Source organism: Echinops telfairi, unplaced genomic scaffold, assembly GCF_000313985.2.
Source record: "Echinops telfairi isolate 266 unplaced genomic scaffold, ASM31398v2 ScPeMD7_12;HRSCAF=54, whole genome shotgun sequence".
NCBI lineage: Eukaryota > Metazoa > Chordata > Mammalia > Afrosoricida > Tenrecidae > Echinops > Echinops telfairi.
In genome coordinates, this window is record NW_022103909.1 from 13,756,712 (window position 1) to 13,769,599 (window position 12,888).

Sequence of the window (12,888 nt, forward strand, 5' to 3'; positions counted from 1 at the left end):
ACAAGCCTAGAGAGTTTTCATTTTGTTCATCTACTAATATGGCAGAGAGTCAGAAACATGATGCTCAACACTAAGTACAGATATGGTGGAAGAAGTGCTTATACAGTGGTAGTGGGAAAATGAAAGATAAAATTGTTTCACTTTTCTACAGAGCAATGTGTGAGTGTATACGATGAGCTTAGAGAAGCATGCATATACTAAAAATTATTACTAAATACATCTATTCAAAGTAAGTATTTTGATGTGAAGAGAAATGTGTATGTGCTGAGATATTAATTGCAACAAGTATATAATAATAATAATAATAATGATCTTTTCTATATGGCAGAACTTTATACATAAAGACATTCTTTTTTTATTGTTCATTGTCTCTTTTTATTAAGCAACGAGATCACATTCACATTTTAGTTATTGAGCCCTTGTGTAAAGGAATAGAAAGTTATTATATGGTTAATGAAGACCTTGATAAATCACATTTACCATAATATTACTTAAACATATTTAAATAGGTATATTAAATAATAATTAAGCTTTCCTGTAGATAAAAGATTGGCAGAAATGAAATAAATGCTATTTCACACCTATGTCATAAAGACATTCTTATTCTCCTTTTTGGTTCACATGTAACAGATTCTCTCAACTGCTCCCAAAACATCGCTTCTGACCAACATGCCATCACTGCCTCCAACAATATTTTGTCAATTGTCCCAAGAGTATGCAGCATAGAAGGAAACGCAATATTCTAGATGTGACCTGAGCATCCTGGAATGGCCTCAAACTATCTGTAGTCCAACCTCAAATCACCTGAGAGAAGTCACATTGACAGTAGATGCCGAATTCATTTGCTAGAGCTCCTGTGGCAATTAACCACAAGATGGATGGAACTTAACATAAAGTCATCCTCATGGAGTTCTGGAGAGTAAATGTCTTAAATCAAGTGTCAGCAGGACCAGACTCGATCTATCGATTCCAGCGAAGCATTCTTCCTTGCCTCTTCCTAGATTCTGCTGGTTGCCGGCAGACCTTGGGGCATCATTCCAATTGCTCCCATCCTTCCCACCACCCTCTGCCTTCTGACTACAGGTGTTTGCTTCCGCATATCCCTCTCCTTATAATAAAACCAGGCATTGCATATAGAGACTGTATCTTCATCTTAACAGAGTAAGTCCACAAGCCTCTATTTTAAAATAGATTCACATTCGTAGGTACTGGGAGTTAGAGTTTCAGCATAGATTATCTTTGGGAGGAGGGTCAGGGGAACATGATTTGCCCACCATTGTTTAAAGTTATGGAATTTATTGTTCTGTGTCTCATTACTAAAAATAAAATCTGGGCACACCAAAAAGAAAAAAAAAAGAAAATAAAAAATATATATATTCATGACAGCTATAGTCACAATAGTCCAAAATTGGAAATAACTCAAATGTCTATCGATAGCAAGATTAATCCTTTGGAAATATTAATGCCAGATTACTTTCCAGTAGTTTGGGACTGATGATGCTCCAAATGTCTAACTCTTTCATGATGGTATTCAGCTCCATTTCCTCCCCACCCCTCCGGCCCCCTGCCACACTCCTCCCTTGAGTATATTCCCTCACAGTTCTGGCTTCTGAAAATTGCTTCAGCATCCCACAGAAACTCACAAAAGTTTGAGGAACTGTTTCATGTGGTGACGGGTGCTGTTCAGTCCCAAACCTGAATGTCAGGCAGGGGAAACCCACATGATGGGTCCAGAGGACAAACTCCACGGCTGGTTCTTGAAAATGATGAGACCACAACCCCTGCCTCTCAAAGGGCTCATTGTAGAAGCAGCAGAATGGCATTGCAAGGAATCCTGGCCACAATGACTCAAGGTGAATCCTATCAGTATCTGCCCCCACCTCCTTACCAGTTCCACACAGGGAAAGGTCTTTTGATGGGAGCCATTTGATCATTGAGTATCAATAATACAATCAAATGAACATATAATCCCTCACCTTTTTAATGATACTACGTATAATAATTTGTTCTCCACCCCTGGGCTGTATCTTATTTATTCCTTGTTACTTGGACCTCTGGCAAGTCGTTTCCAGTAGGCATGGCCTCCTACTAATCCTAATCAGACAGGCTTTCTCTCAGGCTTTCTCTCAGCTTTCCTCCTATCAATTGTAGCATATCGGTCCTTATATCCATCATAAGTAATAGTAACCAAGATAACCATTAAACAAATTGGTGTGGTCCAATACACACCCTCTACTAATGTCAGAACTTACTCTTACCCTATCCCTGTTCATTAACAGACAATGCCCTTCAAAATGGGACTATCGCCACAGGCTTATGAATTCCAGAATTAAATCACATAAGTGACTATGACTGGAAGGGCCATATTAATTGACTATAACTCAAATAAGGCAATATATAAGCAACATATGATATGAATTAATATACTAAAATGTTACTCAGCAATAAAAAGGATCAAATGCCAATAGACATCACTATGTAGACTGCTATCACATACATGATGTTCAAGGAAATAAGCAGGCAATTAAAAGTACATATCATATGATTCGACTTGTTTGAGGTTCCAAACAGTCAAGTCTGTAATAAGACATAACAATGCCTGCTTCTGGGAACCGGGAAGAATCATGAGGACATTTTCTATGGGTCTTTCATTGGATCAGGACTGGATATCCTAGTGAACATGATAAAACTTTGTCTTGTGTATTTCTGACATGTCATCAGGATGAACCAGTCCCTGGAAAACGACCCCCTGCTCGGTAGAGAAAAAGGTCAGGGGGATAAAAGGATGATCGTCTCTGAGATGTAGTGACACAGGGGCTGGTCGCAATCATGGGCTCACACTTACCAAGGATTGTGCGGGTGGGGCGGGATCGACAGTGCTTTGTTCTGTTGTACACGGGATCATCTCACTGTAAAGCCACCTCTCCTTCACAATAAGCACCAAAGTCTGCATGCCCGACAAATGCCACAGGATTCCCTAGCCCGCAGATCTCCACCTTTCCCCCAAGGTGGTTTCTACCCTGCTCTTCTTCTTCTTTGTCTCCCCTGCTCTTAAACCAAAGCAGACTCTTTCCCTTTCAATCTGTGACTTTATCTAACTAGCTCCCTCAGCTATCTCTGGTTGTTGCTCACATGTCCCTTTCCAGTGAGGAGTTCACTGAAACCTCTATTTAAAGTGTAACCCCTCATCTCCAGCCTTGATTTCTCTTCTTTAGCATGAATAACCACATGCCTTCCTGAATTTCTAATTACTTTTGCTAGTCTCTCCTACAAAAGTAGAGGCCCATTGAGGTAGCCTTCCTTCTTTTTTTTGCCCTCTCCCTCCCTTTCTTCCTTCTGTTCCTGTTTTGTCTTCTCTGACTTTAGCTGTCTGTCCAGCCTCTAAAACAGACACGGGACATTGTGGGGGCTCAATAAATGTCTGCTTAATTCATGAACATGACTGGTCCTGACCCAGATGCCAGAGATGGAATTATAAATAAAATGAAGTCATCAGTCTCGTGGAACTTACTTTCTAAAGATTTTTCATATTTTAAGAGAAACATTTTTATTGAGCTCCACCATAAGCATTAATCAGTAAATTAATGGAAATTGTGACCACATGTACTATTCTTTTTTTCAGAGCCAAACCAAAATTCAATGATTTGTTCAGTTTGCATTTCACTTTGTTCTCTAGGTTCTAATATTGGTGTCAATGTGGCCAGTAATTTAATACTGCTGACAGTCTATAGTCTCATTACTATGCCTTTTCATGTTCTGCAGGAAAGTAGAAATTGCCTATGCTTTTCATTTACCAAGTATCTAAATGCCTTAAAATTAATTTTTCTAATAACCTGATTCTGAAAAGTATACTTATAGATTATTCCCCAACCCTAAGTAGTAAAATTTTCTGCCTGTTTCTAATCTACCTGAGTGTTATCTACTTAAATGCAAACGAAACTCTCAAAAAACAAACTCACCCCCATTGAGTCCATTCTGACGGATACCAACCCTCCCGGACAGAGCAGAACTGCCCCTGTGGGTCTTTGCGAGCATGTGTTCTTACAGGAGTAGAAAACCCTCCCTCTCCAGCAGCATGGCTGCCAGTTTGGAACTGTTAACATTTGTGCCACCACAGCTCCATATGGCTCATTAAGATGTGCCAACAACGGACTATTCAATGTATCCTATGTCCTTTTATCAAGCTTCCCATTTATATTTGGGTTTGTTGTTGTTGTTGTTGTTGTTCCCTCAAGAGAGGAAGGAATTACCAAACAGAAATAAACCTAAACTAAAATGCTCTGTGCGCAGGAATAATAAAGTCCACTAGTTAAATTAAACCTAAAATAAGAACCAGTTTGGGGTATATTAGGATTCATTCTATTTTTTCCTTGTTCAATTTTGAAAAGTGAAATATTTTATTCACCATTTGGACATTTTTTTTTAAAACAACAACAAAACAACTCTAGGAACTATTGCGCAGGTACTTTTTGTCAATTTTTTTTGTACACATAAAAAGTTGGGATTTGGGTAAAGGAACCCTGGCAATTATCATTCTTTTTAAGAACATTTTCTTTTTAAGAAGCAGATGGTATTACTATAATGACCTTTGATCTTCTTTGATGTTAAAGAATAAAATTAATTTACATATGATGTGAAAAATTGCCATAATAAATATACAGGTGAAAAACAGGCACTTTAATTATTTTTAGTTTCCTTTTAGAAAACCTTGCTATAAGAAAAAATTGTAACTGCTCAAAATCTGTTTTAGGGAAAGTCAGCACCAGAGAAATAATTATTAAAAAGTAAAAACTTATGTTGGTGCTATTTAAATGCATACTTAGACATTTATAATCAGTGTAGCTTTTTAAAATATGAAACAATAGTATTTTTATAGCTGGCTAAAATGAAAAATAAATAATATGTCATAAAAGGGATCTGCTAAAAAATTCACAATTATTAATTTTTTCCCTAATCAGTCTAATTGAGAACAACAATAGGCCAAATAAGGAAGTAAAGAAGCTTTCTTTAATTTCCATTATAGATTGAGACATGCTAAACCTTCCACTACAGCTTTTATTATTCTCTTTCTGTGTATCTGTATATTATATTTATGGCCAAATAACAGGAATACTAAAACTGAATAAGAAACAATGCATTTCAGCGTAGTGGGTACAACTTTAAAATACTCCAGGTGTGTAGGTTTTGTGCTTTAAAACATGAAGCGATTCATCAGAAAAGCCAAGCTTACCGGTCTTCGCATCTTTCCAGTCCTCTGACAGAAGAGTCTTGGTCTGGATAGTGTACTTAGAGATAGGGCTATGATTATCTGAACCCCGGCTCCACGTCAGGGCCACGGAAGTGGCTCTGATGTCCTCTATTCTCAGACCACCTGGAGGTCCTGGGGGACCTAAAATGAGAATTTAAGCAATGAATAAAGATGGTTCCCAACTAGTGAATTCAGTACACCTTCGTATACAAAAATTATACACAATGTACAGAACATATATATGGTATAGCTCTCCCACATCCCTTTAAAACTAAACTATAAGAAGTGATAGTACCACTTTGCACTTGTGGTTTACACAGAATGATTCCATGGCTTCTTTTTGGAAGAAAGGGGGTAAATATTGATATTTAGTAAGGGCACTGAGTTTTGAGTCTAGTTAGCATCACAGGGCAACCTAATGTCGATTCTTCACAGTGAGATTTGATGAACACTTGCAAAGTGCACGAATCAGAGGTGGTGAAGTTCAGTCCCTGTCTAAGAAGGCTCGGTTAGCCAGAGGTTTAATTTTTGTTCCCCTGAGTGGAACACATTGTTTCATATGGTCATAAACATGTCAGTAATTTCTTTTACTTCCAGGAGAAATTTCTTGTAATTATTTAATGCATCATCTTGTTGGCAATAGGAATGGAAATTAATATTTTCAAATGTCTCTACTTGAATAATATACAGAAAACAATTGCCAGCAGGCAGGTATATCAATACTATTCTAAAAGCATCAAATAGAGTCTTAGTACAGAAAGAAATAATGCTGTGGAGTCCCACATAATTATAAAAAGGGGTTTGCAAAGGTTCTTCAGAAACATTGCTCATTTATCCACTAAACTGGAAACGCTGCTAGGTAGTAAAATACAAAGGTAAACTGAACACAACTTTTGTGATTTGGAGAGTTCTTTATCTCTAAAAGGAAGAAATGAACCAGCAAACCAATAACTACTATAGAAAGTAGTAAGTGCTGTGATTATGGCATACAAGATACTTATACTTTGCATCATAATTTCTCATTGATTGAAAAAATTAGGGAAAATAATTTAAGTAGCAAAGTGACAAACATGGTTTACAACATAGAAGACTCTCAGTTCATAATAGACTGGTCTCGGGATAAATCATTTCCATTTCCTTTGACATCAGAAAGGCATCTATCCCTGTACTGAGATGTGCATGTTGAATGTAAGGGTTGCTAAAAATTGAGAGTAAAGTGGCAATTTTACTACTTCATAATGAAATAAATATTTGTTTTAATCTTTTGGTTGAAAAAGAACCTTTCATATATACAGAATATCCTATGTATACATGTTATCAGACCAGTTGCTTAGCCTAGAAGTCTTCCCTCGCAACATGGGCTTTGTTCTTTGCAGGGGTTAGGATAGCCCACATTCTCATTCATTTCCTCAGAGATGGTCGCAAGATGGAAAAAGTGCATGTAGATGAATGTTTCACCACTCATAGTAAAAATAACACAAGCCACAACCTACTGATGATAGTACATTTTATTATTTGGAAATATAACTTATAAATGTAATAAGGTAAACAAACTTCCATACATTTATAATAGCAAATGCATAGTTCTTGGTGTTAAAATAAACTAAAAGACTAGCACGCCTTCCAAAATGAAAGAAAATAGACAAATGCAATAATATAGTACACATTCATTATTCAAAAAGAAAACATTAACAATTCACATGTCTAAAAGCCACGTTGAAGTACAGTGCAGTCTTGATCAGAACAAAGATGTGCATTACTTTCACATGAAGTATCACCTAGAGTCAATTACTGAGTTGAATGTTTCAGGGTATTAAAATTAAATCTTAGAATTGATGTATTTTGCAGCAAAGAAAAAAAAGTTACCATAATATATGCATTTAGAAATTTTCTCTGGAAACATTAAAGAGAATATAAAATAAAATTACTATAGGTTAATCCTTAACAACTAAGATATAAATATTCTCATATGAAAAATGAATACTACTTAATAACTACTTGAGCCATATATTATTAAAGTTATTAGTTAAGACACTATCTGCATACTAATGCAAATAAATGATTATCAGTAATTTATTATAGAAGCAATATTATTGAATAAAGCACTATCATTGTTGTTGTTCTCTGCTATAGGCCTGGCTTCGAGTCTATTCATAATAAATATTGATAGCTGTACATTGGTCTTCATTCATTTCTGCAGACACCCTGGTCATCCACAGTGCAATCTCTATTCTTACACTTGTCCAGAGATAAAATAGCATTTTATTAAGTGGAAAGGGGTGAGTGCATGTCCCTATCATCTTATCGTGGCACCATGACTTAGCAATGATTCTAGTACTGTTCAGTAGATTCTTCCATCCAATACTGGCAAATATTTCTCAGATAAACTTTTAAAAATACCATTAAAAAGCATGGATGGGTTTTATCATTGAAATAGGCAGGGCTATAAATTCTGTCCTCTGCAATTTGTTTGGTAACCCTGGGACAATTTTCGTGGTGACTAAGCTTGGGATTCCTCATCTGTAAAAAGGGAGTAATAGCCGTTGACCATATAGGATAGTTGTGAATATTGAACTACCAACTGTACATAATACTGTACTACTCCTGGCCCATAGAAAATGCTCAGTAAACCTTAACTATTATTAAAAGCATCATCACTGTTTCTAGAAATGCTTTAAGGATATTTGAGAAAATAATTATTAATACTTGCTCATAAGATGCATCAGATTGTCTATCGGATGATTTGTTTCCCTATCCTGCCACTTAAAAGAAATGAGGACTATCAAAAAATTAAAAGCTTTCTTGTAAATTTGAAGGAATTACAAAAAGTTGAGACTCTAGAGGCACCCTAATGGGTATTAAGCAATGGGTGTCACAAGAAAAGTAGCATAATACAGACAAAGTGCTAAGGTGACCTCGACCTAGAGTTGGCCCGGGTTGGAGGGACTTCTAGTCCGGTAAGCAGTGTGGGATGATGTTACTGACCCAGTGGTGCTGCTCTGACTGGAGAGCAACACGTTGTGGTTGAAAATAACACATCTTATCCTGCCCAAGCACCCACGCACTGCCCTCAAGTTGATTCCAACTCATAGCGAACTAACAGGGCAGAGAGCAGCCAATCCCTACAAGTTCCTTTTATAATTGAAAAATCTTTAGCTTCCTTCTTTTGTTCAAATATTTTCAGGAAACCTTTAAGGAAATAATTGAAACCAGAGAAAATATAAACAAACTTACTTCTTTAGTACTCTCCTGATTAATCTCTTTCTAGCTCTTTGATGGTCCCCAGGCTGATGGCTAACTATTCCTAAGAACAATATGTGGTGCAAAGCAATAATGATACAGAAAGGGATGTGGGCACATGTAAACACTCTGGGCATTTCGCTGTACTTTATAAGATACATTAGATGACCAATTATTTTTATCTTTGTGTAATATCTTGTTTAGCTTTAAGATCTGATGTGGGAGAAGAAAGGAAGGAAGCAACACGGAGCTTCCATGGTATCTCTGAGCAGTCTGGCAAAGCCCATCAGGCAAACCCCTGCCCAGAGTCACTTCTGACTCAGTGAGTCTGAAAGGCGGAGGAGGACGGCCCTGCTGGGTTTCTAAGACCCTCGGGCCAAGTCCCCTTTGTGCCTCAGAGGAGCTGGGGGGTTTAACCTGCTGACCTTGCCGACTCGTGTCACCCACAACACCACTGTGGGTCCTTGAGCAGCTCAAAATAGAATTTTTTTTTAAAGAGAAAAGTTATATAGAGGAAATGATAAAAGTTATTTGGAATATGCTTTTTCACTTTGCTTTAATGAACACAGAATTACCTTCACCCCTTTCCTGTAACCATACTCCCCACCCACCCATGTCCATGGGGTCTCTGAACTGGTTTTTAAAAAGCTCATATAGCATACTCAGAAAGACTATTTGGCTGTTTTAATTTCCTGATTCCTCCAAATACTGATAGGATGCCACTAGAAACTGGATTTCTTCAATGTTGATCTTTGCGTGTGTTTTTGTTTGTTTGCTTTTCAAAATTCCGATGCTCAATTCCCACATTCTCATTTTCTGCTTCTTCAGATAAAGGCTCCCATTATGCCTCTTTTATTTGGATCATCCCCTCTTTTCCCATGAAAGTCTTTCCCTCCCGTGTGGAGATTTGCTTCCAAATTCAATATTTATTTTTTAAAATTCATAACACTTCTTCAAAATTCTAATTATTTTGAAAGGTAATGATGAGTTCTCTTAAATCCTGGGCAATATTTCCCTGATAAAGTCATGGAACTAAAAAGAGGAAAAGAGAAAAAGTACGGTCTGAAGACGATGTGACACAAGACATGGATAAAACCAGAGAAAGGTGTGCTTAGATAAACGATTACTAACACTCGCATTATAAGGAAAAGCAAAGGCCTTGTGCACCCAAAGATAAGATCTGGATGTGGAAGAGGGGGCCAGGGACAGGGGTGGAAGACTGGGAGGGTAGAGATGTGACAGTGCGGAGGGAGGGCGGAAGAATGGAGAGGGACAGAAAGAGAACCACGTACAGTGAGGGTTTCATGGGACACTGTTGTTGATTTCTTGCAGTGGGCTGTGTAAATATCTACAGTGTTTCTCTTTAAATACAAAACAATCCCTCCGGATTCCTTCTCCCTCAAACCTAAACAGGGGTCCGAGTAGCTAAAAAAAAAAAAAAAGGAAAAGAAAACCTGAAAGGAACTTGGGAGTCTTCAGTGATAAGTTCATCTCGAACAATAAATAAGTAAATAACGCTGATGGGAACTGCGCTTAATTGCGGTGGGAAGGGCAAAGAACATTCTCTGAAATGAACAGAATTCCAGTCGGATGTGGAAGCCTCCGCTGGAACGCCAAAACCGAACCGAGCGTTCTGGCGGTGATGAGATGAAGCGTTGCGAGCCCTTTAACCACCTGCTTCTGTGTGTCACCAAATTAGATAGCAACAGGATGGGCATGTAAAACTCAAGAACGATAGCTAACATAATAAACGTTGAACGCGTTTGAAATCGACTAAGTGGGGACAGGCAGAAAGCCGAGTAACAAATTCATAAAACAATAAAAATTGAGTACCTTAACTGAGCTACTCAGAGTTCTCTATGAGCATTGTGTGAAAAATAGCCACTAGTATATGAATAATACAGCTAACCAACTTTTTTAGGGTTGAGGTTTTTCTGTATTTGTTTTGATTTTTTGTATGATTTTCTTTATATGAAATTCAGGACTGGTAAATCTATAGAGGCAGTAACTGCTTTAATACTTTCTTAGGATTATGACAGGGAGATTGGAAGTAAATGTGTAGCTAATTTTAACAAGAATGAAATTAATGTTCTAAAATTGATTGTAGTGAAGAATGTACAAGTCTTTTTGAAGTATTTAAGCTATTGAATTTTATGGTACCCAACTTATTTGTCAATAAAATGGCTCATAATAAAAAGAAAGTATGCTTCATTGTTCTACCAAATATTGGTGCCTAGCTATTCTTGATTTATACAGTTTTATAGTTTCTTTGTAAGTGAGCCAGATTGACAAGGATTAGTGGTTGTGTGGTAATATGAGCAATATCCACTGATATATAACTTAGCATTATTTTTTTAATAAATTTTCATCAGAGAGAATATTTTAGACTGAAATGCTTCTTGCTATTTTCTGCTTTCTTTTGGATTGAGGTTTTCCTATGTTTTATTTTGCTATTATCATTGGGATCTGTTTTTTTCTAAATCACTTCCATATCCTGGAGCAATGTGGCAAAATTAAAATCAGTAGACTTGAGATAGTTCTATAAGAAGTACTACAGAAAGCAACAAGAAGACAGATAGGTCAAAAGGTAAATCTGGGGAAAAGTATAATAAAGTATTTTCCTACACAGTTATACATGCACAGATAATCAGAAATGGTTAAATAATTAGTATATGAAAAAAGGTATTAGTAATTTTACCATCTTGTCTATTTGCAAGAAATACTGAAATGGTTATTAATCATGACATATTAACAATACTGAATTTTTTAGTCTTTGTTCAACTAAAACTTCAGGTGTGTGGAAATCATATATAATCTTGAATTTATGTACTACATTTCTGTCCTTCTTTATGTACTATTTTATGCACTACTGATATGGGCTGCACACACATGCACGAATTAATCACAAGTCAATCCAAACATTCTTGTTTAAGATTTAATTTTATGTTCTTCAAATTCAAGATTCCAAATGGGAAAAACCTCAGGGGCCTGGATGAAAGATCTCTCTAAAATTATACAAAGGTAGAGAACCATGTATAATTCTGGGGTTAGGCAGGTGTGGTGAAATTGATTATTTTAGAGAAATATCATATATGTCTATATTTAGAATTGAGTTTTTTTATTTTAATAAATCATTTTATTGAGAGCTCTTACAGCTCTTATAACAGTCTGTACCTCAACTGTATCAAGCACATTTGTGCATATGTTGCCATCATTTCCAAAACATTTTCTTTCTACTTGAGCCCTTGGTATCAGCTCCTCTTTTTTCCCTTCGCTCTCCTACCCTCCCAGCCTCATGATCCCTTGATGGTTTATAAATTATTTTTATTTTCATATTTTACACAGCCCACTGTCTCCCTTCACCTGTGTTTCTGTTGTGCATCCCCCTGGTGGGGGGCAGGGGCAGTTGTATGTTGATCATTGCTATCGGCTCCCCCTTTCTCCCCCTTCTCCCCCCACCTTTCTCCTACCCTCCTGCTATCACTACTCTCACTATTGGTCCTGAGTGGTTTATCTGTCCTGGATTTTGTGTCGAGAGTGCTTATCTGGACCATTGTACTTGCTCTGCTCTAGTCTGATTTATAAGATAGAACTGGGGTCATGATAGTTGGGGGAGGAAGCATTAAAAAACTAGAGGAATGTTGTGTGTTTTGTCAGTGTTATATTGCACCCTGACTGGCTCGTCCCTTCCTTGTGACCCTTCCGTGAGGGGATGGCCAATTGTACTGATGGGCTTTGGGTCTTCACTCGGACCCACCTCGTTCACATGGTTATTTGTTCTGGGTCTTCTGATGCCTAATACCTGATCCCATCGACACCTCGTGATACTATGCGTTAGTGAGATTCTTCCATGTGGGCCTTGTTGCTTCCCTGCTAGATGGCTGCTTTTTTAACTTCAATCCTTTAAGACCCCAGACACTTATCTTGTAATAGCCGGCCACCATCATCTTTCCTCATCACATTAGCTTATGCACTCATTTTGTCATTAGCAATCATGTCAGAAAGGTGAGTATCACAGAATGCCAGCCAGGCTATTAGAAAGAAGTCTTCTCGTGTTGAGGGAGGACTTAGAGGTCCAATGTCTGTCTGCTACCATAATAATTAGCCTATACATATATGTACATAGACCTATATCCCTACAGTTATATTCTAATATATCCACATATACACATCCCTATATTTATATCTCTATAACTGTCTTTTGACTCCTAGTTCTTTCCTCTATTTCCTTTTATTTTCCTTCTGTCCCACTATCATGTTCGACCTCCATTTGACTCCTCTTGGCTACATTGTACTTGATCAAACCCCACCACACATTCAATGCCCTCCTCGCCAGCAATTTTAGATCTCTTGTTGTTCCCTTTTCCCTGGGTTTGTTGGCTCCTCCCTCACTTTTTCCT

At 37.4% G+C, this 12,888-nt stretch overlaps 1 protein-coding gene across 2 annotated transcripts in view; it reads right to left on the reverse strand.

The window, feature by feature from the left end:
• The window catches only part of CNTN1 (contactin 1), a 395,926-nt gene that overhangs the window by 78,692 nt on the left and 304,346 nt on the right, over positions 1–12,888 (reverse strand). For both annotated transcript variants that reach the window (XM_045287251.1, XM_004711445.2), the window contains one exon: positions 5,231–5,389. In XM_045287251.1, the coding sequence (XP_045143186.1) occupies positions 5,231–5,389 (159 nt within the window). The remainder of the gene's footprint in view (positions 1–5,230; positions 5,390–12,888) is intronic.